Genomic DNA, 27,522 nt, shown 5'->3' with positions numbered 1-27,522 from the left:
TTACTTGATAACTATCTTATAAGTTTTTTTTTAGTGGATTTTAAGACTATCAAACAAGCCTGACCTAAAACAATATGGACTGTAGTGATCAAATCACACTTGCATACCATCTTTATTCTTATACAGTATATTATGAAGATGAAATCAACACAAGTAACACACCTAGAAGGGTAATCCCTTCCTCCATAGCCATAACCACCAGGACCACCATATCTTGTTGGAGAATAACCTCTGGGTGGTGGACTTCTGTAACCACCACCTCTGTATGGTGGTGGGGAATAATCACGACCATAATAACCAGGTGACCTGGGTCGGCCTCTGTAAAATGGTGACCTTGATCTCCTTCTCGGTGGGCTCCTAGAAAATGATCTACGCCTGGGTGTAAGACTTCTAGAGAATGATCTCCTTCTTGGAGGAGTTCTAGAAAAAGATCTTCTCCTCAGTCTTGGTGTCCTAGATCTTGACCTAGTCCTTGATCTGGTAAATGAACGAGATCTACCTCTGAATTTTTTAGGAGTCCATGATCGAGATCTTGATCTTGGTGTAAAAGACCTACGAGGTGTTCGACTTCTCCTTCTTGGAGTTATTGACCTTGATCGTGACCTTGAGTAGGATTTCTTCTTCCTGAAAGGAGATCTGGACCTTGACCTGCTCTTGGTATATGATCGTTTCTTTGGAGATCTAGAGTATGATTTCTTCTTTCTTGGTGACAATGGGGTCCTAGATCTGTGAAATATAAAATGTAAACAACTTATGGACATGCAAAAACTAAATAGGCAACAGCTTATCAGCTATCAACCCCATAATTTAACGATTGGTTTTGTAGTGTTTCTATGTACATCAAATGCCTTCATATTAACATATAATACTTCCTCTTCAGGTTTGTGTAAATTCATAACCAACTCCATTTACTATTATTTGCTTGACACATGACCCTAGCTCTTCTGTCAAACAATGTGTCACTTAAATATAGATGAACAGATTCCATGTCAACGCTCTTTGTTGATTTGTTTTTTGGGTGTATATTTTGTTGTTGTCTTTACAAATATTATTACTGCATGCAGATCATACTAATTTATTTGTGTTTGCAAAGCTTCAAAGCTAGAATTTGATGTTCAAATTTAGCAGGTTAAACATTTTATAAAGAGTCCATGCAATAAAATATGTCCCAAGTTAAACTGCATGGAATTAAAAAGAACAAATGAATAATTTGGAGCAACATTATTTACAGTATTTATACTTTTCCCCATTAACAACTCAATACTGCATATAATAAGTCAAATTTAAAAGCCATTAAGATAGTTATTCAGGATTTGAAAAAAAAATAAGTCTAAATCTTGGTTATCTCTTAATAAAGAAGTTGGTTCGGTAAGGGCAAAATTTGGCCTCAAAAACAAAGTCTACATGAAGGAAAGTTCAAGTTTTATCTCTGACTCTTCAATGTGTTTTATACTTGATTTGATTGATTTATGGGAAAAATTTGCACATATATGGTCATATATATATCCTTCAAACTTAGATTAGGAAAATATGTTAAAAAGGCTGGAAAACACCAAATTTTGTGCAGTTTCTCACTCTTTAAACAATGGCCTCATGCAAGTAGACTCTCGTGCTTTGTATATTTTGTGTATAATTGTCAGTTACAACTCGTGTAAAAATATCTTGAGTCAACAGATGTGTGGCCACTTATGTTCCACACAAAAATCACCTTAAAAATTGCAGATATATTATGTTAAAGGTCTTTGTAAAAGTTACATATATGAATACTGCTATTTCTTGAATAATGTCATAAATCTTGTCAAAAACATCTTTTATTCGGTGTTTGCGACCATTTTACTATTCTACTACTACCTAGAAATCAGCTTTAATCAGATTTTCAAAAATACCCAAATTACGAGGCCAAAGGGGTCCTTACCAAACTTACTCCTTTGCTCCCCAGTTAAAATGTACTGAGTACATAAAGAACTTACCTTGATTTAGAACGTGGAGACTTGGTTCTCCTTTTTGGACTCAAAGACTTTGACTTTTTTCTTGGTTCTTTCTCTGAATACGGTCGTGTATAATCATCTAATGGACTACAATAAAAAAATGTCACAAAATATAAGCAGACTCTTAAACAAAATTATTTCATGCTGATGTTCAACAGTTTATGGCTTATTGATATTAAAAGACAAAAATTATGAAAAAATGTAACTCAGTAAATCAGTCTACTAACAGTGTACTTGTGATACTTGAGAACTTGAGAAGAGTTCAACAAAAAGATTAATGTCCAAATAAAGCAAACATTTTAATGAAGTGTGAAAATTGAGTTGTTGTTCATTGAATAAAGCTTATAACAAGAAAATATTTTTAAGTGTAATTTCTATTAAAAGGCTCTACAATCAAAGTTATCTGTAATTTAAACTTTTTTCCTGTGATCTTTTTAGAAATTTCTTTATCTCTCATACATGACAAGATATTTGAAAATATCTGTTCAAACATTAGGAGTGATTGTTTCAGACCTAATCAGATCTTCTTTATTAAATAGAGTTTTAAATGAAAATGATGCCACACACTGGTTTGTTGTTGCACTAATAGTTTTCTTGCATACCAAATGTACTCAAAAAACTAAATGTGTATGTTGAAATGATTGAAAATACAATAATTGGATTACTAAAAAACAGAATAATAGTAACTTGTGATTTTTTATACTGACAATTTGATGTAAAGTATTTGACTTGCACTTGCATCGAGATATTCTACTATTAAAATTGAAAGTAACAATTATTCTATTAAATTAAAAGCCTCACCAGGCATAGCATGATATGACCACAGTGATCAAACCCTGAACATTTGGGGCATGTGTGGACACAATATTAGTTTTTGACACACTTAAGCTTAAAGTACTTACAATTTCTCATTAAGTTCTTGTTTATTTGTTAACCAGAAATACTAACCAGTATTAATTTGTATTTTAACTTAAGTCAAAAGGCATCGATTTGTAACAATGATATTTAATTTTGAATCACCAGACAAACAACCAAACAGTAAAAATAATTTCTATATTACAATAGTACTTACTTAGCTTTACCCATCAGTCTTTTCTTTTCTCTGTAGAACTCGTGCTCTGACAGAGGCTTGGCCACTTGTGGAGGAATGAATGCTGGAGGGACTGTAGGGTGAGGTACTGGTAACAGATTGGGGTACAAAATTGGTCTGTATCCAGGGGGAGGCACTGCTATGTTAGGAAATACTGAAATATAGAAAAAGGTAATAATTATAATGAACAGTAAGTGAAAATAGTTGACAAAGTATCTACAAGCATGTTAAATGATCATGTTAAAATATATCTGTTTCAAAATTGTGATACATTTATTCGTTCTAAATAAAATTGTTGTTTATGTACATTGCATATCTATAATCTCAGTCATATCAAAACAATAAAGTACCATACTTTACTAAGTTTGTATATTGTAAGAAGTACCATGATATTCATGATTACAGGTACATATTCCTACTGTGTAGAAAGCATGTGAGAGGCTAACAATCCAATACTCTGTTCTCCCCAGGTACTAAAAGCGCTGCACTTTACAGCACTATTGACCTCAATACTGTGCTATCTTGCTACCAGTGCTGTGCTATTTTCTGACAATACACAACTGCTAGCTTGGATTGCTCCGTACCATGTTATTCATCCCAGTATGGTTGTCTGTCATATTAACCGTATTCATTCTTGTTATATTACACTAATCAAATTGACAAGTTAGTACCTACCAGGTTGAACCTGTGGTCTGTAAGCAGGTCCTAGAGATGGTATGGGGGCTTGGGGTGGTGTATAGTTCTCTATAGAAGCTGCCGGTTTGGAATCTATTGATTTATCCGAATCCATGGACCTAAAATCAGAATTAAAGTAGTATGTGTGAGTTATGCTTCATATGTTATGTTTTTATGTTATATATTTAGATTAAAATACAACTTTTTTGTAAATGCATTACAAGTGTTTGTTTAAACCCTGTAACATCTACCCTATATCACACCTCTAGACGTATTTTGCATACCCTATATCACACCTTTAGACCTATATCATACATGTACCATATATCACACCCTTAGACCTATATTGCATACCTTGTATCACAACCTTAGACCTTTATAGCATACCTTAACAGACCATACTTGAAGTATGGTTATAATATATGACCCATGGGGTGATATAGGAGTCTAGGGTTGATACAACACATGATACAGATTTTGACATGTGATATTCAGTACATGCATGATGCAGGTACCAACTAAGTCCAGGTATATCAAACATTTTGCAATCTAGCAAGATTATTAGACCTAATTACATAGTCTCTTACTGATTTCATAATGAAAATAAAAAGGATTACAACAGTGCCAAATATTATATCATCTATTAAACCAAAATTGAAAAAGAAAGCTACATCCATAATTTATATATAAAAAAAACAACTAAGAAACACCAAATCTATATCCTGTTTCAAGGCAAAATAAAAATAGTTTCAAATGTAAATGAGTTCATATCCTAGTTTTCTTTAAAAAAGTTATTAGTCTCATGATCTTTACTAAGGCCAAAGCCTACAATTTCATAAAAAAAATCATTCAACAACAACCATTGGTAAACTTGATCTATAACCAATTAAGATATACTATATTCTCGTCTGCAAATGTTAAGAAATGGAGACTGACAGATCAAAAGCAAAACCCAGTCTCCATCTACAAAGCAAGTAAGGAATTCAGTTTAGAAAAAAAACAATCCCATATTATTAATTACTAATTCCTTACTCAATTGATCACTGGGTAAAAATACATGGTACAACTAGTTATGGGTTTAATTCAGTCTACTTTGAATGTTTTCATATAGCTACAAATAAATCATTATTATCTACATACCTTGATGTACTGCTAGTAGTAGTAATAATCTTATTTTCTTCTACAAGAAAAAAATATGTACTTATATTTCTTTGAACTTTTACAAATCAAGAACTATCTGAAATAAGAACTCCATACACAGCAATGAACTGAAAGCTGAAAATCCATATAGTCTGAGTTCTTTAAAAAAAAAACATTGCAGTTATATGTTCATGCATATTTATTTTGTTTTGAATTATTGAATACGAAAAAAGCTATTTAAAAATCCAGCTATATAAAGTCATGAAACATCAAGTCATTTGAATACCACACAAACTTTCTTGTCCAGATTTGATATCTATAGAAACTAAAATAACTTGGCTATATGACTTTGTTATGGAGCCTGCCTAAGTATTCTAACAGTTGTTCCAACATTCAAACAAAGATTTGAGATATATAAAATATTTTCAGCCTTTAGAAAAATAACTTTTAAAGAACTCTTCTGTACAAAAGAACTATAACAGTCTATAACACTCAATAAAAGGCTAAAATTTGCATATGCTGTCTTTTCAAGATATTGGCAAACGACAGAAGGAAATCATACGACTCTTTATGCAAAAATGTTTCTCATGTGTTCATATTTATTATAATATGGTAGTTTTTCTAATGTTTTTTTTCTATAGTTTAACAAATTTTACTCATAACCTGAAGACGATTAACTAGAAACATATAATGATGCTTGTCATTTTTTACCTGTGACCACTGGCTTTCTTCCACTTAAAACAGCAATACCCTGAAAAGAAGCAAAAATTCAAAAGTTAGCAAGCAGTAAGAAGTTTCAACAAATGAGCTATTAAAATAAAATGTCAGTTTTTTTTCACATCATAACCCACAACAAACAACAATAAACCTTTATACAAGCTCTAATCTGGATGTCTTAGGGTTGTTATAACATGTGAGATAAAAACAACCATCATATTCTATAAAGCATGATATACAGACTAGGCATATTTCCAAGTCCATCATAAAAGGTGTATTTAATTTTGGTGAGGATATATTTTACTGTTTACAATACCACATATGCTGAAAATCACATTTTGTATCATTTTCACAAACTTTAATTTGTCTAGTTTAATCCAGCTACTTAAAAATTAAAGAAATTAAGTAATGACACTGACAGCAGTCTGTTTGAAATATCCCGACATACTTTATTGAAAACCTGTTATAGATTTACCTTTCCTACTTCATCTTGTGACTTCTCATCCAGTACTGGTGTTTCTGGTTCTGGATCAGCATCCTTTGTCAGATCTATGGTTTTGATGCTGTGAACAAACATTGACAATAAAATGCAATGGCCATAATACATTTGAGCATTATTAAGATCGGCTAAAAGGTGTTTTGAAAAGACATACATGTCAAGTAAATGCCTGAAAGTTTCAAAGATAAATAGAGCTTCCTATCGCAACTGAAGGTTCTGTTTCAACCAGACTTTGGGGGAGTTCAAAGTCCATGTAAAGAATGTAATTTCTGGTTTACTGAAGATTCACTTAAGTAAGTTTATTGTATAATTTAAAACAGTTCTGTTTGATTCTAATTCATGAAATTTTTGCTATGGTCAGTGTTCATTCCAGTGGCCCCTTGAGAGTAAAACTGGGTCATTTTCAAAGGAAAGGGGGCCAATATGGCTGTATGATAGAGGGCCATTTTTAGATACACTTGTAACAAGAGATATTCAACCATCAAGGTAAGTTATTCATATATACTCTATAGTTCCATTATCGGGTGAGTGCTATACACCTCCAGTAATAAATTTTAAAAAAATATTTGATGTTATTTTGTTATTTATTTATTATGGCATTCTGCTGATGCAAATTTTCATTCATTTGGATGTTGCATCTCCAATTAGACTCTCTCTGTACTTATTGGAATAATATTACATCCAGGCCCACAGACATTCACTTAACCATTTTACTCAAAATTCTCCAGGTTCAACAGCTGCTTCTGTTTGTTTTCATTCAGTCAGCTCATCTGTAAATTATTGAGTGCCGTCAGCAGTGTCATGGGAAACAATAATGTCCCCTGTGGCTCTGTCTGCAGTTTCTGTAAGTCGTTTTGACCCACATGCCGAAAAAGTTTTAAATTTCATTGTCCTGTTTACTACGAAACGGTCAGCTCATTGGCGCTTTAAATAACAGTAATGCATCCTGACATGGAACCGAAAAAAAAAAAAATCCAGAAATTCAGAGACTGACCTACATAATACTGTGTGCCTGCAGGGCCCACATGCTGCACTTTTAGTGCACCATGCATAAAATATCTGCACTAATCGTGAAAGGCGCGGTCTGGAATGAACACAGTATGTTCTCTTGCTTAGCGTGCATATTTTTTAGGTAGTGATTTGATGATAATGTGTGAGATTTCTACAACTCCTATGGTTCTCATGTTTACAGTGCATACTTTTTTAAAAGTTAGGATGGTAATAATTTGAATATCAATGTACTCTCGGTTATCAAATCTACTTCTCTTTCACTAAATTTATTCAGTGCTTCATCATTATCTATAATGACTAACTTTGTATCTACTTTAAGTCCAGCTGAAGAGACTGCCTTTTTTGTTGGAGGAGGTGGAGGAGGTGATGGAGATTTCTTTGTCTTCTCCTTTTTCTGGTATAATGTCTCATTCTTGAAATTGTTTACAGACACCCTTAAAGATTTATTGATGATAAGTTTATCTGGGGAGACATTTTCCTCTCCACATGTGGGGCATTTGTGGTCTTCATCTTCTAGCAGATAGTTTCTTATACCTATAAAAGGATAAAAAAGATATTTAAATGGTTACATTACAGAGAGAATTAATGTCTTCCTCCTTTTAACCAGGAAAGTAAACAGCCTTGTATGGTCATTTTTTTAAAAAGTACTTTGAAAACATAAGAGCTGCTGGAAGAAATTATCTTCCTAATACTAATGAAATGAGAAAAAAAAAGCAGAATTGGAGTCTCATAAAACAAGTAAATTTTAAGTCAAGTTAAATAGAACAAGAAAACAATACACAGCAAAACAATTGTGAGGTAAAATTGTAATGCTTTTGATAGGGAAAGCAATGTAATTATTTATGGCAGAAATTGAATGATGCAGTTTTAATAAACAGCTGCGCTAAGAGTGCAAAATACGCCTGTCTGTAAGAATAGCTGATGGTATAAATTTTAGACAACAATAACCTGATTTCAGATTACCAAAAAATGGTATACCATTATACAACCATAATCAAGCATGTCTATAAAACTGTATGCAAAATTTCAAGAATAGTATCAGTACAGCTGAGTTATTACATCAGATTTGACAATAATATAAATTTTTAAGTGAATAAAGTTCCGTAACTCTGGAACGACAAATAAAATATTCTTCAAAACTAAAAGGGAGCTTTTTTCCTTTAATATTAATATTGTGCTTAAATTTCATTTGAATCCGTAAAAGTGAATTTGAGTTATTGCGACGTGTGGACGGACATCGGTATACCATAATACGTCCCATATAAAAAGTACAAAGGCCAAGCATTAACTTACATTCATCACAGTAACTGTTACCACAGCATGGTATAACAACAGCATCCGTTATTAAGTCTTTACATAATAAACAAGTCAATTCTGTTGGTACTTCAGTTACTTCTATTGATGTCTCCTCTTTTGGAGAAGGTAAAAATGGTGGTCTCTCTTTCTTCCCCTTCTTAAATGCTGCCCTAAAATCACGAACAAAATAAGTAAAGTCTTTTCATTCTTCAAGTTTTTTAAAGATCACTATAGTTAATTGACTGATTGAGGTTTAATGTCTTATGGCAAATATTTTATGTATTTCAGGAAGAGAACGATTGACCACAGATAGACATGTCACCCCACACAGACACATCTGACCCCGAGCCAACCAGTCCTCACTATCCTCTTAAATACCAAATGCTTGGTGGAGTAGTGAATATCAATTCAGAATAGTTTAAAGAGGTGGTCTCTAAATCAATTTTAAAATAAATTTTATAACTAAAATGTCTTAAAAGCTTGAAAATAAAAACTACATACTGATCAATTGTAGGCACAGCAAATCTTCCATCTCCAAGTGACATAGCTCCTTGCTGCTCTTTAGAAGTAACTGTGAGGAATGTATGAGGTATTCCAGTTGGACGTTTCATCCTAATATTGTCTATTTCTGTTGTCTTTGGTGACCCACTACCAGATTCCTACAATGATCCAATATTCACACAGTGATTGCAAATACAGTGATGCACTTCATACCTCGGCTCAAATTAACACAGAAGTTTTCTTTTCAATTTAAATTAATTTTTAAGAAATTCTTAATTACTAAAGCTTTCTCTGAAAAGAAGCATAACAATTTCTACAGAGAATCAAGAGAAAACAAAGATGACTTACTGTACTAACAGCAGCATTAGGACAGTTATGTATGAAGTGTCCTGTTCTGTTACATTTAAAACATACGTAAGATGGCGAGGGAGTTCCTGTTGGTAACCTTTTCTGGTAGCTGTAAAACAAAGCACAAATGCTGTAACAAATCATATGAAGTATTTGTGTTTATTTTGGTATGAAACTTGTATTGTTCCTGTTATTCAATGCCAAGAGTATCATACCAAAGTTTAGGTACATAAAAATTACATCAGTTGTAAGATTCCTTGACAAGCAGAAAACAGATGACCGATTTTTTTACCATCACCTTCAAGAGTTCAGCCTATTCCGTAGTAATTTAGACATTTTTAGCTTCCTGTTGTTGTCACTATATGAATAGTGGGAATGGACTGAAGAATGTTTCTCTATACGTAATTTCATCATCTACAATAGGTAGATTTACAATAGGTTGTTCAACAACTTAAAACAAACTAAAAGAGCTTACTTCGATGGATCAAAATCTTTAGTGGACTGTTTCATCATAGCTTTTATCTTGTCTTCCTCTGACCCTTCAGCTGTCACCAAATCAGCCACCTGAAATCATCAACCTCTACTATTGTACAATCCTATATCACTTTAACAGTGTCTTTAATACCTTTTGTGTTTGTTATTATTCTGTTTCAATGTACATATCCTTTCAGGTACCAATTGTCAACTAAAATTGCTGTCGGTTTCATTCAGACAACAAAGAACAAAGAAAAAGTTGGTGGTTTAGTTAATTTCTTATCAAAGTGGATGGTAACATACAAGCACTATTTGATTTCAGTACCATTATTTGTCAAAATGATGTGGACCCTTCAGCAGCAGAATATATATGCAAGGTACGCCTTTGAATGTTAAAAGTGCCATTCACTGTAAAAAAATATTTTCTATCATAGTGACAATATATCAATATATTACACCAATTCAGTACAGGTAATAGATAAGTACAATGCAAGCTCTGTAAAATAAATCCAGATTTCAGTTTTTCTGGTGGCCCATGAAAGTATACTTAATGGGTAACATCACCTCTCTAGACATATTACTGAATGGACTGCTTATTCAAACTTGTAATATCAGGCCAATACAATTTTTGAACGACCTTGTAAATGTCAAGTTTTTAGTTGCATTTTTGTCAAAATCATAGGGTTTACTCCAGCAGATGATATATGCAGTGTAGTAACACTGAAGAGATTCCATTTGCAACAATGGCAGATAAATAAAAATCAAACGAACTATTTGTACTTGGAAAAACAAAAGTTATAGTTACCTCAGATAGGTTATCTTTATTGACCTTTGGGTCAGGCATCTGTACTTGTGGCTGCTATTTACAAAATACAATCAGAAACATGTCATTTTATGCACATCAATCTCAAATGCTGTATTTAAAACAAGTTTCAGATCAAAACACACAGTACAATTCAATTAGTATCTATCTCCCTCTCTCTCATTCTAGGTGGCTTGTCAAAGAACAGATCAAATGTGTTATTATTTTAATCTATGTCATGTTTTATGTGTATCAAATGTTGCTATTCCATGGTCATTCACTCCACTATTTTTTTACCTGTTTCATATCCCTGTTTTCTTAAATATGATTCACTCATAACATTCCACTGTGACTTTTATTGAACTCACTGAAGCTTTGTCTCCGAGTTGTTCTATGGTTTTCCAGCAGGCCACAGTGTAACTATTAAGAACTTCACACAAGTGATGTGTAGAAGTGTTAATTCTAGTAGACATATCAAGTTCACTTCTGATATTATTTAAAGCTTAAGAAGTTAGATGAATTTTGTTCATAGACAATCCTGCTTTCCAAATTTGAAAAAAAATTGCCACAAGGGTCAACAACATTCTATACATTGAATCATATTTTTCATGAAGATTCAATTAGTTAAATCATACATTAACACCAAGAAATTGCTTAGGCACCATCCATTTCACTCCCTATGAGACAAGGAAACAAGATAAGGCTACATATTGAAAAAAAATTCTGCTTTCCAGGATGTGTATAAAAATTTCAAATTTCTGATAACCAGAAAAAGTTCTACGACATGAAAGTCCCTGCCCCTTTTGCCTCCTAGGTAATGAAATGGATGGTGCCTAAGCACAGTATAGTTTAATTGTTTTCTTCTATAAAATTGTGTTAAAGCTTGGAAATGATTTGGTTAATATGGATTTCAAATGATCACAAGAACATCCCAATGAAATTATGACAAGGTAATACTATTAAACATGAAATACACCAAAATTAAACTTTAATCTATGGTCTATAATTTAGTCTTAATGAGGGACTCTTCAAATATCCTAGGACTGTAATCAATGGATGGATCAACAGACATATAGACTCTGATGAATAAAGAATAATGGCAGTTTTACTCAAGACAAAAAAAAGTGTGATGTTATGTGGAAACCTTCAAAAATAACTTCTTGTTTTTCCACGATGACACATTCGATTTGATGTAACTTGGTCATTGGAAACAGCTGATAGTTATTAGTATCACACTATTAGCCTGAGATCAAAATTTTCAGGCAGCAAGATGTCACAGATAAGGACGTAAAAACATGGAACTTTTAAATCAGAAAGCATAATTATTAGTACTGATACTAGTCAGATGTGATAATATAGGGAACCAAACGCAATTAAAATGGTGTCATTAGAATACTATTTTTGAAAGCAATAAATCCACATAAATAAATCAAAGAGTTTAATTCCATATCAATGTTTTAAAATATATAGACTAATTCCTTTCACTTTTCATCCACATTAGATTTCAGTTGAACAACTTAATCCCATTTAAGTGTGGGTCTACTCATGTTAGTGCCATTTTTGACTGAGAGTGGCCAGTAGGGGACTAATAATCTAATATCTGGATGTAAATACAAGCGTCCAAAAAAAAAAAACAACCAAAAAACAAAACAAAACATCAACTAACATGAAACTTACAATTATCAGCAGTTTTTGTTTAATGACATTTAATTGTGGCACGATGAGGCCATCATGAAACAAAACATTTTTTGTTTTATTTTTTGATATTTTTAAATGATTTTCCTTTTGGAGTGACTAGGATTCTTGTCATTTTCTGTTTTTAATCAAAATTAATTGTCCAAACATGCATCATGAATAACTTTGCATCCTTAAACCAGCTAAGATGCCCATTGTCAGTTAATCAGACTAAATTTACACAGCACATTATATGAAGGATTTTTTTCAAATCTGACTCTGCCAAATTCAAATATCTGAAAAATCCTAAGTTTAAATATGATCCTGTCCAAAGAAAAGTGCAGACCCAATATAACTTTTTTATCTAGGTACGTGTACCAGATCTTGTATGTTTAGTTTAAACAGTATTTATTAAATTATTACAGGAGCACTACAAATTGGTAAATACATTCCATTCCAAGTAGGATTCAGAAACAAGTAGCAAAAGAACGTATATGATTCTGTCTCCATGTTATCTACCATTCAATTCTCATCCTTACTAACTTCATACATTAATTTTTATATTTCAGTTTAGTTAAGTTAGTTGAGATTTAATGTAACGCGTTTCAATGGGTTCTGACAGGAACAAGAATAAAACACTTCACAGAACACAGCTAGGTACACCATCTATGTAAGATTAAAGTCCCATAACTCAAAAACAAAAAAGCAGAAATAAATTAAAATTGAAAGGGAGCTCACATCAACAGAAAGAAAGTTTACTAAAGTTTCACAAATATTGGTGACGGCATTTTTGAGTTATGGTGCGAAGTGTGAGACTAACAAACACCAGCATACCATAATATGTCCTATCGAGTCAGTCAGGTGAATAAAAACTCTCAGAAAAGCTCATTCAATCATAACCCTGCTTCCCTACCTAGAAACCATGTAAGATACCCCAACAGTTATTGACAAAGCATAATGGTATCATGTGACAAAGAAAATGTAAAGGTTCATCAAATTACATTCAGTGGTTTAATTGGTTACAGATTTGAAGATGGCTTCCCTTTGTTAGACCTGTTTTGTCTGGATTCTGTCAAAAAGTCATTCAGATGGAAAAAATTAAACGGTGTACTATGGCATCATAGGATAAAAAATGTGTGAAAGTTTCATAAAATTCCATTCAGTGAATAAAAAGATTATAACATGAGATGGACCAACGCATGATCACTATATACATACCAGTGTATAAAATCCATTCAATTTTCTATCTTCCCCAGATACTTCAAAACAAAAGAATTTCCCTCTAAACATCCACTTATATACTGCAAGTCAAATTAGAATTGGACAATCCTCTTCAAGTACAATGTAGTAAAAATCAATTAAATGTACAAGGTTGAATGTAAACCTTCAAGTAAATTTCCACTATACTTCATTTTTTTTTAAAAGATGCAAGTTTCTATTTAAACAAGAATTCTGACAGTATTGCTAATGCAATACAGTGTCCCCTTTCGGCCTTTGAACTCATTGCCTTTATGAGATTTTTTTTATATATGTGAAATAACAATGGATGGTGTTATTTTTTAGCAATCAAGAGAAAACAACTCTTGAACAGCAAAAGCAAATTCCATCAAAACCAAACCTGAGCTTCATTTTACAGTAGATAATAACATTTTTGCATTACAGAAAGCTGCATAAAGACATTCACTTTCTATCACCTGGAATGTTGAAAAAAACTTCATTATGAATTAAAGGGCAAATAACTCTAGAATGACAGCAGCAATTTGCATCAAAATGATGAAACATAAAAATTTATGTAATTTTCTATGTCAAAGGGCCATAAGTTCCATATAAACCATTTTGCCGCAATAATATTTAAATTTAATTTGTAACTTGTCATGATAAGACTAGCTAACAAATATGAAATCAACTGGATGAGGCATTACAAAGAAAAGTCTGGAAAACATAACATTTTATGGAATTTTCTATGTCCAAGGGACACAACTTCTGTAAAAATCATTCAACCGTAACATCATTCGAACTTAACTTGTAACTTGTCATGATAAGACTATATCCCAAATATGAAATCAATTGGATGAGGCATTACAAAAAAAGTCTGGAAAACAAAATTTCATGAAATTTTCTATGTCCAAGGGCCATAACTTCTGTAAAAATCATTCAATTGTAACGTTATTCAAACTTAACTAGTAACTTGTCATGATAAGACTATATACCAAATATGAAATCAATTGGCTGAGGCATTACAAAAAAAAGTTCGGAAAACCAATGTGACTGACGGACAGAGTGCAAACCTAAGTCCCCTTCGGCATTTGCCGAAAGGGGACAATAATAAGAAAGGAAATATAGTAACATATAACAAGTGAACTTATGGGGTTTTCAAAATAATTACAAAACCAATGGAGACAATCATTTTGTGATTTCTCTGCTGTCTCTGTTGTGTACTTTTCAATTTACCAACATCTGTCCAAGGAAAAGAAAATGTAACCCTGGTGCCGTATTCAACTGTTTTTGTTGTCTTGGGAACCAGCAAAGTTAGGGTTTTGCTCCTAAGTTTTGTATTGGTTGTCATAAATAAAACTTTTCAAACACTATCTGTTCTTGACAAACCACCTGCAGACAATTAATAACAAAATTACAATACATTAGGTCAGCCCTCGGTCTGTTAGTCTTCTGTCGATGATCTTCTTAGCTTCTCAGTTCTTGGTGACATATAACCAGAGCAGACTCTCACACACACACTTACACACCAACAATGAAACAAGAAAGATATTGGTGTATTTTTTATTGCTGTAGAGAGATTAAATCAGAGATGATTTAAAAAATCCAGCTCATTATTTTCTCCATCTATTGGCCAGGCTCCTTCCCTTTTAGAAAAGTCCATTTGAAAGTTCATAGTTTATCACTAAATAAGTCTATTGAGATTCAATGTCTATCATCACTTTAAGCTGTTCCTGATCATTCTGTAAAGTCCACAGACACATACTTATTTTTAACAAAGGTGTTACAAAACCATATGAATGTACTTCTAAGTACAATGTATCATATTATACAAAACAACAAATACACACACATTTATTTTTTAATTCATGTTATGATTAAAATAAACCATATGCTTTCTGAGATCAAACAAAGTCTTGAGTTCAATTGTTTCACATAAATGGTTATTCACAGGAAACTAAAATTATTTACATTTTTCTAAAAAAGATTTTCAGTCTAACATGTATCTATTACCTAAGCCTGAAATGGCACTGTTTGCACTGGCAATGCACAATCTGTTCAGCCGGTAATAGAACAGAAGTTGTCATAGTGATATATAATAACATATCATTAATGACGTCTACATTTGCCTCAAAAGAACACATGCTTCTTGTTTGTTTTACAGAAATGCATAAAAAAATATCGAATAAAAAAAAAAAAAATAAAGTACCTCTGAAAATTTCGAAAGACAACTTAACATCCTTACAATGAAATGAATGATTCAATAACACTGACTAAACAATAACAATTATCCTCAATAGAAGATATAACATATGTAAACTGAACACTTTTTGTATTGACAACAATTGTATAAATTTATATATATGTAAATATATATATATATAATAACAACACATCATTGAATATGAACTTACATTTAAACCAGTGATTCACTCAGACTAAAACAATGGGAATTGTTCCACTCTGCTATATAGGAACAAAAATTATCATTGTCTATATTAACTTAAACCTTAATGTTGATTTATAAACAAATGAAATACAATCTGAATTTAAAAATAAGTAATTATAAGTCCATAATATAAGTACAGTTAATATTTAACCAAAATGATCGAAGTATGGGCTTTTATTTCTGGTGAAGCACAATTGTGCCCAACTATCCCAAATTCTTGCTAGACCACTTTTACTACTATGACTTAATGCAAGTTAATAAAAAAAAAATTAACACCTTATGAATGTTGTGCAACAATGATCATTGTGTTATAACAACCATATGCTAAGAAATTTGAAGAAGATAATAATTACATTCACTTTACTCCTTGTCATTACTTAAATCTTAGTTTTGCCTTATATTACACCATGACAATGAATAAATACTTTAGGACAACCAACAAATAGCTCTTCTTGAGCATTCCACGCCAAAAAACACATCCATGGCTTTAGAGTTCCAAGTAATACACAAGTAATTCATTCCTGACTTAACTTTGAACATACAAATCAGTCCATAACTTTCAATAAACAGTAAGATATATTATGTTGTGAATTTTTAAGTAATTGTACAATTCAGCATTCTAGGATTCTACTTTCCAATCACAATGGGCACATATAATTCGGGTGTGGAAATATCTTTCATTATGTTCCACATTCCCAATGGCAGGTACAAAACTTAAGAGACACAAAACAGACTCTTCGTGTTGGCAAGTTAATTTTAATTCTGAGTTTCCCACACAGACTTAAAATTAAATAAAAAAAAATCCTAGAACACTGTAATATATTCCTATGAATGATGTTGTTTTACATCAAGGTAAGTGCAAAAAATATGTTTCAACCTTTGTATCTACACTAGAAATAGTCTTGGATGCATTAATACCTGTATTTATAATACATCTATTTCTACCATGGCATATATTAAAAATTAACACAAATATATATGGCATAGACACATAAGACAATTTTTAACACATATATATATATACACACACACACTATTTATCATTATACCTAAATGAAATTGACTGCATTCATTCATTCATTAATATACAACTTATAAAGTAAAACATTAATTTTCCCATTGTTATGAGACACCACTACAATGACTTTATTTGAATTTCACCAACATGTATGATAATATCCATTTGGAGGGTGCTGTATGATGTAAAATGATGTATTTTCATAGTGTTCTATTTCATATGAGCAATGGTACATATTTAGCAGGTAGTTGTCTAGTAATGTACATGTACCCTAAATTTCATTTTTCATAATGTGAAAACTTAGTGTTTTATTACAGGTGACTTAGTGTAAAACAGTAGATGACTTTTCCTATCTTTTCTTAAGAGAAGCTTTGCCTTAAAATCAGACAGAACCTTATGATTAGTAATTATGGATTTATTAATTCAAAATATTTTTTATATTGGAAATCTTTCAGAAGGTCTCATAGAAACTGTTTCATTGATTATTTTGAGTTTTTAAGCAGAACCATATTTAAAACAGCAACTTCCAAATTACAGAGCTAATGAATTTAATACACAGCCCTTACAAAGACTTGACTGACCATGGTTCAATGTTGAAATCTTTTGTTTTTACCATACAGCACCATGCAAACAGCCTACATGTGTTGTATTATAAACAGAGTAACATCCCTGCTCTTTTTCATAGAACATGCAAATGAACTGTGTGTCATAACAGTATGAACAATGATGTCATCATAATCCATTGTTATCATAGCACTACTATTAAATTGAACATTGATAACTGGCAATGGGAATGACAAGTTAATCTGTATATCAACATATATGTAAAGAAACAATGAGACATATCATACACATCACCAATGGCATGAATAGCTAATACTATACCCCCATAATAATTGATAACATACTGGTTTAATATCTTCTTTTGGGTAAGCATTCCTGAAAAATAAAATATAGATCATTTGTAAAAATATCCAAAGAAAGTTTATTGTCTTTATATTGTAACCTGAGTGATTATATGAGTGATTTCAATTTATATTTTGAGATGTTCAGATATACTAACATGAAACTAATTTCAAGGTTCCCTGTTTTGCCAAAAAAATAAAAGTAGTTCTTAAAAGCTCAAAACTATTTTGTTGGAAGTGTCAGATATTGAAAATGACATATGAAGTTAGCAAGTGATTGTTTAAACACAGACACACAGTGTGTCTTATAGGAATTCTCACATATTCAAATTGGTTGAGATATCAGCAGTACAACTAGTCCAAATTTCCTCTGACCCTGCAACCGTCCTCTTTTTTATTTGGATATTGATATGTTGGGTTGGGGTCAGAACGATGTGGCATACAAAGAGTTGGAGATTAGTGGTACCACGGAGTACTGCCCTTCAACTGCTTGTAACAACTTTCAAGTTGAAGCATTTTCCTGTATGCTGATACCAAATTTGCTACAAAAATTACATTTATTATTGAAGTTTCGATAATTTTCCACCAAACCCTGTTTTGTTGACATTTTGAACCGTAATAGAGAGTAGGCGGAGCTTCTTACTTTTGGAACGGAAGGGTAGCGGACATATAATTTTTCAGCGGAATTTTGAAATATTCTGTTAGATTATGGTTTTAAAAATCGTTTCTGCTCCGTTCCGTTCCAAAAGGTAACAAGCTCCACCTACTCTTATTACGGTTCAAAACGTCAACAAAACAGGGTCTCTCGTGGACAATTATCGAAACTTCAATAATGAATGTAATTTTTGTAGCAAATTTGGTATCAGCATACAGGAAAATGATTCCGGAATCGAACTAGGCAGGTGTGACATGCAGAAATTCAACTTGAAAGTCGTTACAAGCAGTTGAAGGGCGGTACTCTGTGGTACCCCCAAATCTCCAACTTTTTGTATTACACATCGTTCTGACCCCAACCCAACATAACAATATCCAAATAAAAAAGAGGAGGTCTGCAGGGTCAGAGGAAATTCGGACTACAGTACAACATAGCAGTGTATGAACAACTAAGTCAATTGCATTTATGTAGTAACAGCTTCATCCTTGATAGATATAGCCTTAAATCATATTACAATACCCTTGACCTTGGACCTAAAAAGCATTAACTCTTATTCATCTAACTTCCATTCATCAATATCTATCAATGCAAACTTAACTTAGGCAAAAAAAAATTTAAAAAAAATGTCTGTTTAGGGTTACATTCCTCCCAAAAATAGGGTAGGTCTGTAGGCATTTTCATTTTATTTTTTCTGGACTAAAGTTGAGCCTATATTTGTAAAATAGCATCATGTTTAAGTCATGAAAGTGTATGGTTTTAGGTAGAAAGTTTAATTTTTAACATACACACCCATTAATCATGTCTTCCATTACAACACACTTATTTTTTGTAGGAATTTTGAACAAAATATAAGTACACTGTATTTACGCTTGGATTTATGTGACATAAATAAGTCTCCTATTCAAACACTATTGTGACTGATTTTTAATGTACCTTCGGTTTTACCAGAAATTGGCGAAAATTACCAATTTTGTCAATTTTGTAGAAAAAATGTATTAAGGTCGGGAGACCCGAAACAGACATTTTTTTGGCCTCACTTGGCAACAGCCTATCATGGATGGATATCTGAAATTTGATTATATCGTCCTGTCATTTCATAAGACAAGATTGCAGAAAGAGTAAACTCACAAAAGAGATATATCTACACCCACATGAGATGAATGCAGATATGTATTTTCTTACACTCCCATTTAATCTCAAAGTTACATCTATTTCTAATAATCATTTACTGAAAGTTTCATAGAAATCCATCCAGTGGGTTTTAGGAGTTGTAGATACTCATGTGACAGAGGAAAAGAAGGAATGACCGACATCATGATCACAACATATCTAAATATATGTAAACAATTTAGAAGAAGTTATTTTGAACTGTTCATTAAGTACTCAAGTTTTGAATAAACTTACAAAGTCTTTGGTCCTTTAGACCTGGGTGCATCAGACAAAGGAATTCTAGCTACAATAACAGATGCATTCTTGGGAATCATCTCTTCTTCATCTTTATATGCTACAAATCAATTTTATCATCAGTAATTATGCACATTTCTAAGACTTAAGTTGTTGATATTTTTTAGAACTAAGTTAACCGTTTTAAACTAAACTTTTCCAAGTTATATGTTAAGATAAATGTATAAAATTTAAAACAGGAGTTAATATACCTCATTAAACATGTAAATTATAACAGAACAAAGTTAACAAAGTCCTCTACCAAATCAATAGGTAAGTAAAATTGACAATAACCTCTGACTTAACTAAATGAATAGGTCTCACATCAACCTTTTAACTCAATCAACTACATTTGTATCTGTGATATACATGTACATCATTCAAAATTTACCAGGACAATCTACAGGTTTACCGAAGTTTTATCATGAACTGACATAAAAATTCATACCAAAAACCAAAGTCACAGGATACAAAACCAGAGAGTGAAACTTGATTTATTTATTCTACACGCAGAAACACCAAAAATTTAGTAGGGAACAAATTTTATTAGTCAAACCTCAGTTCTAGCCTGTAGCCACTAGTCCGAAGTCTGGGGCTAGTGATATGAAATGTACTTTTCTTATCTCAGGCTAATTATTGAAAATTTTGATGGAAAGGACTGACACCAAGCCACAAACTGGTGATATTGTAGCTGAAAAAAGTCTGACTTCTCCAGAGGTTAAATATTAAGTTCTCCTTCAATATAGGAAAGTAACACAGTCAACAAGTATACATCTAAATCATACCTTTAGCATTGAGTGCATTAATAATAAGCAGATCCATGTCTGTATCATTCAATTTTTTTCTCTGCATGATGGCCATCTTAAGGTCCCGAACAGATATGTGCAAGCCATCGAATGTTATGGAATCAAAATCCAGACTGTTTTTAAACTTGTAATGTATACAAGCCATGGCTGAGTGTTTGTCACTTCTACAAAATAAAAAAAAGAACCTCTTTTTAACATTCACATACAGTAGATTCCGCTTAATTGCATAGCCTATTTGCCAGTAAAAATTATGCAAATAACCGGGCTATTCTTATAACCGAAATTACGATTTTACCGGAAGTGTGAGTTCAGGTAAGACGACGATACTGTGGATCAACCAGGGATATCACTGTTCAACATTTCTGATCTGGTATATAATTGTTATAGACCTTCACATTGTATTGTTCTTTTATCAATAAATAATAATATATATTGTGTTTATCTTGTTTATTGACCTTCTTTACATCGTGTGTATTTATAAGTAATTTCCTGACCTTTCTATGAAAGAAAATCCCTTATTTCATATTTCAGCCAGGATTCAGTGTAATATTCATCAATGTTTGCAGTTTCTGGGCTTTTGAAATGGTCTGTGCGTTTTTATTCCTCTGTTTAATCACCATTGTACACTGATAGTTGTGTATTATACGTGTCATTGACCTCAATATATTCCTATGAAGTGTGGATAGTATGGCTGCTCGGGTGTTAAACTCCAATAATCAATCAACTATAACCTACTAAAACCTGAGTGTTTTATCAGCAATGTTGACATGATAATTTTCCAATATTCATTCAATTAAGAAAATACTTTTATTTCTTCCAACTTCAAGAGAAGAAAATTAACTTGGATGGAAGTGTCATAAGCATGGTTTCTGCTACCCATTTTTGTAAAATAACAAAAATAAATATTAATTATAACCCCTGTCAACATGTAGGTGGTATTTTGGGATCATCTTGTCAGTCCGTCCAAATTATGCCTTAATTATTTGTGCTCCCAATGGATGGATCGATTTCAAATTGGAGTGTGGCTTTAATTAGATGTGGCATGTGGTAAGCAATTTTGAGTGTTGTCCAATAACTTCCAGTACTAGTGGGGGTACCCTTATCACAACATTGTGCCAACATGTGAAACTTTATGGTCATGATAGAGTTGAGATTTTTTGTCTTCTTAATTTATATTTTGGATAGATGATAATCTGACACAAGTATTACTATGTTCAAATGTATTAAAACTGACTTGCATGTATAAAATATAAATCATATTTCCATATTAAATAGATTACATCTTCTGCATGCAAGGTGTGGGCATGTTTTACTTCCTGTTAAACACAATACTTAGATGTTGTTTCACCATTTGGTTTTAATAAGGACATAGGCACTTTTCCAGGGAAAAAAAGTTTCCCTATACAGAGCCTCATTATAAGTCTGTGCCACTGAAGATTCTGAGCGCCATTGTCAGAAAGAAATACGTTGATTAACTTATGTGCACCTTAATTGTACTGTTAATAATTATTGTAAATGTGATTAGGAGCAAAACCAGACTTGTAAAACATTTGCTAGCTTCAGTGATACAGCTTTTTCCAAGATAGGAATGGCCAATCAGTTAACAGAATCATGAAATTCTTGTTTTGAAATGATGGTGTCCAAGTGTAAACTACAATGTCGTCATCAGTCTCATCCATAATTCGCTACAAATTCCAGACAATATGAATTGTAGAAGATTCAAACCATTTTCAGAATGCATTTAAGGCCAGAGACTGAAATATCTGTCAGGGATCACACACGGCTTCGCCAATGTTGCCATTTGCAATTTTTTATTTGATCTGGAGACAAAAATAACCAGCGATTTTCTTGGCCTCTAGGTTTTATATATTAAAATTGACAGGAAGTTTGTCAGCAACAGATATTCTCTCCAATTAAACATTTGCGTTGACATCTGGTAAGTGTTATTGACCATAACCAATTTACAACTGAAGCTGATCAAAGGTAATTAGACCAGGTGACCATGACACACAATATCCTCATGGGAGGTGTCAATCACATGTTAATATATTATTGAGCCAATCAGAACTCTCATCATCTGGTCAAAGGTAAACACAGTCATGGCCGTGATTAGGTAGCTACATACAAGCTACACAACCCATTTAAACCATATGATATATTCAGAAACATATCTACCTTATAACAAAACAAATCAAATCTAATTAATAACAATCCCTTCAGGAAGTGTCTATAACACTCCATAATGCTTGAATTGATGAAAGAAAATGGATGACATTTTTTTGGCTTTTTTGGCGAGAAAATCGGTGAACAAATAGAATAAGGAGTCCCAAAATCGAACTAAGGAAGTATTGAATGCACTTAAGTCATAATATTCAGATATCAGGCTGGAGTATAAGAGAACAAGGGATAATTAAAAAGGGACACAATGGTCTAAGGTAGATTGCTTGAAATTTTATCACTTGAAAATAGAATCAAGTTTGTTGAAAATTTATAAATAAAAAATCATATTATACTTTAAGATAAATTTAATTAGACCGCAAAGGACAAAGGTCAACATGTTTTAAAATCAGGGACTACATTTATATGAGCATAGTAATATAAAGTCCTTGATAGAAATAAGACCTGTTTCTGGAGTAGTACTTTATTATTTTGCATATGAAAAGTGACTTATGATTAGATCCTGACTAAGACTAGAGCTAAAAACCTGCTTTATACATGCATCAAGAGTGAATCTTGGATACATATATAGTGTTAAATCTAGGATTAGAAAAGGGCATGGTATTTTTTTTCCAAAGGGCACTTTTTATCACAATTTTTAGGACACACTTATTTGTTTAAAAATTGTTATACAATTTTAAAAATCAATGACACATCTGAATTAAAACCTTTTTATCTGAACTAAAATTTAATTTGAGAAAGTCACATACCTGCCAACTTCTGAAAATCCCCATGGGGGTTTTCACATGGGACAATTGGATTTTGTCTCAAATTTACCTAAAAATCGTGTATTGTGAAGAACAAAAATGGTGGTAAAGTTATGTGGTTTCAAGAGGGCTAAATTTCTAACAGATGCACATTTTTGCGACCGAAAAGGCCATTTGGCGTGTTGGAAAAGGGGTATGGCATCCTGAAAAAGGTCATGGCACCACACCATGTTACTTTGCTTTAAATTTAACTCTAAAGTATGTCTTGAATGAATGGTTTATTTTGATGAATTTACAAAGATAACTCATCAGTGGTCTTAATACTGTCCTATTTTTAAAAATTTAAATAATTTTGGGCAAACATTTTGTAATTTTCTAAAATTTGTGAAAAAAATTGGCAGCTATTTTTCTGGCGAGATTTTTGGGAGCCAGAGCAGCCACTGTCTGTCTCAATGTGTAGCAATAAAAGTAAACAAAACTAAAAATATATGTCCACATACTTTGTATGGCCAGAAAAGATATGTCATAACGATAAGTTTAATTTCATATTTATTCATTCAGTACAACAGGTGTGACACTACTCAGGTAACTTCAGCTTCTTCCCAATAACTATATGAACCAACTGTCTTGACTGGCTACAAATATTTTCTTTAACCAATCATCAACTTCGATAGTTCAAGGTTCATCATAACCTTTCAACAAGTATGACCTGAACTTTACCACAAAATTCTCACTGAATACAGACAAACCTGTGTATCTAGAAAATTTATAGGGTACAAATGTAAAGCATGCCCTAGATATGAAAAAGATAATCAATTTGATGTAAACTTTCAAGCTGTCAGTTTGAATGTAATGACCGTGTCAAGTTTTGAGAGGTCTGATTTGGCAACATTTTCCTTAGATCTCTAATTTTTGCCAAATTTTATGCTTTGAGTCTTGAAAACTTGACAGCCCTGCATGTGAAATGAAATTTAACCAAGTTAAAATTGAAAGTTATTTGCCGATTCAATGAGCAGATAAAACTTTATGAAACAAGAAATCTGGTACCCCAAATTTCAATCACGATATAAGGAAAATAAGTCCTTTGTTGTCAAATTTTCCCGAAAATTTATCCCACCATGTGACATACATAGAAGAACGTGTTGAAATTTCAAGCCACTGTGATACTGATACTGAGTGATAGTAGACAGTAGTTGCTTGGAAAAGTGTGACAGAAAAAATTGTACAAGATGGACACAAGGCCAAGGGTAATTTAGTATACTACCCTCACCTATGGAATACAAGGTTTCACGCACTGCCGAACTACACGTATCACTTGAAATTTTACTTCAATAACATACATGCCAACTTTTTGGAACCAAAAGTGGTAAGGGGGGGGTCTGCTCGTCCAGAAAATTTTTCTTATCCTGGAAGCAAAATGCTGCATCCTGGACACATTTTGGAGGATAAAAGACACTTGATAAGAGGAATGAAAACTTACTATTTTGTACATAATATTTGCCCATCTGCCTGATTATTTCTAACTGAATGAAGAAAAATGCTGCATCCTGCTGGGCATATTTTTGAAATAAAAAAGGGCAAAATATAAGAACTGTTTAACAGTAGAAATTTATTTTGAAGAAGTGACGTCTTCTGCTGTGTTTGTTGAGGTCCCCTAGCCCAGCATGGTTCGTTCTTAAGTCTGTCCGATAATATTCACAAAAGGCATACATGTTTCCTTTACGCGAGGCCTTTATGAAGGGGAATTTATCGCTTCATGAGGACTTGAAAGTATTGTATAACACTTCATAACTTGGACTTACATTTCTGGAGCTTCAACCCCCACCTCTCTATTTGTATTTTATCAGGGATTTTCCCCAAGTTCAAAATCTAGCACCCCATTAAACTTTTTTAATTTGTGCATATGTATTAAAAGGTTGGGATATATACTATGTCAAACATGCGTTTCACTCCCCTTTGTTAAAGTCCCTCAGTAATGGCAAAGTCATCACATTATGGACGCGACCATAGGCATAACGTAGAGGTGAATTATTAAAGATGAAAAAAAGTAATCGGTAACTATTTTTGAAATCGTTAGAAAATTTTCTGAAGTCGGTTGGCAGTAGAAACACCAGAAAATCGGTAGACTACCGCCTAAAGCGGTAGGGTTGGCATGTATGCAATAATGTGGAGAAAAGGGGTGAACATGAAGGACAACGTGGTAGGGTGCAACAAACGAATATGGTTGTTTGACTTCTGCGCTTCTGATTTTAGTAAAATTACCTGATTATTCCACAACTGGGTATCTGTCATTAACATTTAACGAAGAATTGTCATGAATTTCAAATTATAATTCGTTTTTCTGTTAACATTTCCATTCTTGCATATGGCGTCATCCCGGAAAATCCATCTCGTGAAATCTCGTTGTGTGAAACGGGAAATTCATTTTGCGGATCGGATCTAAACTGGATATATTTTAAGATAACGCTAAGAACCGACATATAAATTAACAACAATAACAACATTTTACAATCGAATTCGGCAAGATAATGCTATACATGTATACTAGTCTTCAAGATGAGATTCGTTAAATAGACGAATAGGTTTTGTATAGATGATGAGACTCTAGCGAAAACAATTTCATTCATATTTGTCTTCATGAACTGTGGTGTATATATATTTTAGAAAAAAATTTGTGGAGTGGGTAGATTTGTACTCATTTTAACATGGGGTTTGCATTTAACATCTCGTTGTCGCTCGGTGTTAAATAATCGAATTTTTAATGCCGTACCGAGGGACAGCGAGGTGTTAAATGAGAAATTTATATAAAAGCCAAACCCATGTTAAAATGAGTACAAATCTACCCCGGAAGGAATTATTTCTTTCCTAATATTTAGGTTACAGACCACCAATTCAACCAATGAGCATTTGGAACGTACGCAAAAATAGTCCTACGCAGAAATTACCCCTGTTCCTCATAGTGCTGTGAAAAAAGTTCTCATCTAATTAAAAAAATTTAAACAGTTTCTGAAAGGAAAAACATTTCTGTACATTTTATAGGTGCATTTTGCTTCTTGTGATGTGACCTAATCTCCATAATGATTTCTAAATATACCCCTATCTTGTGAAAACACTGGGATTTCCCATGCTATTTATAGACACTTCACTTCCGGTGACCAGTACTGCACTGCAAGTCTGCTAACCCCACATGCCATTCTGAGGATTGTCAGCTGACATATGTAGAATCATGCTGATATATAGTCCTCTGCAGGTTAAAGTTAAGGTAAAGTCCAGAGAAGCCATTGAATATTGTGAAATTAGCATAGAAGCCTATGGAAAGTGGAATTAGTGGTTTCTAGCCTTAAATGACAAATACGGTAATTTTTGTGTTAATATTATTGATTTCAACCTCACAGCCGTTAAATCATCGCGTAAACGTTTTTAAATGAGTGGTTTTTTTTTGTCTCGAAGCGACAAGGAAAGTATCAGTGGGTATTTTGAATGGCCATAAAGTTAAGGAAACCATAACTGCTTATGTCTTTTTCACAATCCCGACTTTAGATTCGTTTTTTTTAAAAGATTTTAAGCAAACAGGAGTAACTTTCTACAAATTTGTCTTCCGACAGACAGGTTTACTGTCAAATCGGAGCAATGGACAGCAATACTTCTACAACGTAAGAGGTTGGAATTCCGTTCTTCATTCCCCAACCTCTTACTTCTGAGCGCCATATGGCATACCGCTCGTTCCGACGTTCTTTGAAAACGGCAGAATTATAGTACAACAGTACAATTATAGTAACATTTTATACAGTTTCTGTACCATAACATGGGAGAAGTTGGACAAACTGAAGAAAAACATATGACCTACCTGATTAGAAAATCCAGCAATCGTGGAAATCCTTTGTAAAAGCAG

At 32.7% G+C, this 27,522-nt stretch overlaps 1 protein-coding gene across 1 annotated transcript in view; it reads right to left on the bottom strand.

Moving 5' to 3' along the window:
* The window catches only part of LOC148618900 (uncharacterized), a 34,081-nt gene extending 8,046 nt beyond the window's left edge, over nt 1-26,035 (bottom strand). Inside the window, exons 1-17 of the mRNA XM_088578256.1 lie at nt 25,893-26,035; nt 20,686-20,870; nt 19,862-19,961; nt 17,806-17,836; nt 10,545-10,598; nt 9,741-9,829; nt 9,266-9,374; nt 8,918-9,075; nt 8,414-8,586; nt 7,423-7,654; nt 6,086-6,173; nt 5,605-5,644; nt 4,894-4,933; nt 3,754-3,872; nt 3,061-3,232; nt 1,971-2,075; nt 163-726 (exon numbers count right to left, since the gene is read on the bottom strand). Coding sequence (XP_088434382.1) covers nt 163-726; nt 1,971-2,075; nt 3,061-3,232; nt 3,754-3,872; nt 4,894-4,933; nt 5,605-5,644; nt 6,086-6,173; nt 7,423-7,654; nt 8,414-8,586; nt 8,918-9,075; nt 9,266-9,374; nt 9,741-9,829; nt 10,545-10,598; nt 17,806-17,836; nt 19,862-19,961; nt 20,686-20,851 — 2,240 coding nt within the window. The 5' untranslated portion in view covers nt 20,852-20,870; nt 25,893-26,035. The remainder of the gene's footprint in view (nt 1-162; nt 727-1,970; nt 2,076-3,060; nt 3,233-3,753; nt 3,873-4,893; nt 4,934-5,604; nt 5,645-6,085; nt 6,174-7,422; nt 7,655-8,413; nt 8,587-8,917; nt 9,076-9,265; nt 9,375-9,740; nt 9,830-10,544; nt 10,599-17,805; nt 17,837-19,861; nt 19,962-20,685; nt 20,871-25,892) is intronic.
* Between the last annotated feature and the right edge of the window lie 1,487 nt (nt 26,036-27,522).

Source organism: Perna viridis, chromosome 4 (genome assembly GCF_037379345.1).
Source record: "Perna viridis isolate PV_CMFRI_1.1 ecotype Kerala chromosome 4, ASM3737934v1, whole genome shotgun sequence".
Classification (NCBI taxonomy): domain Eukaryota; kingdom Metazoa; phylum Mollusca; class Bivalvia; order Mytilida; family Mytilidae; genus Perna; species Perna viridis.
The sequence above is the reverse complement of the archived record's forward strand: the minus strand, read 5'-3'. Positions and strand labels throughout refer to the sequence as shown.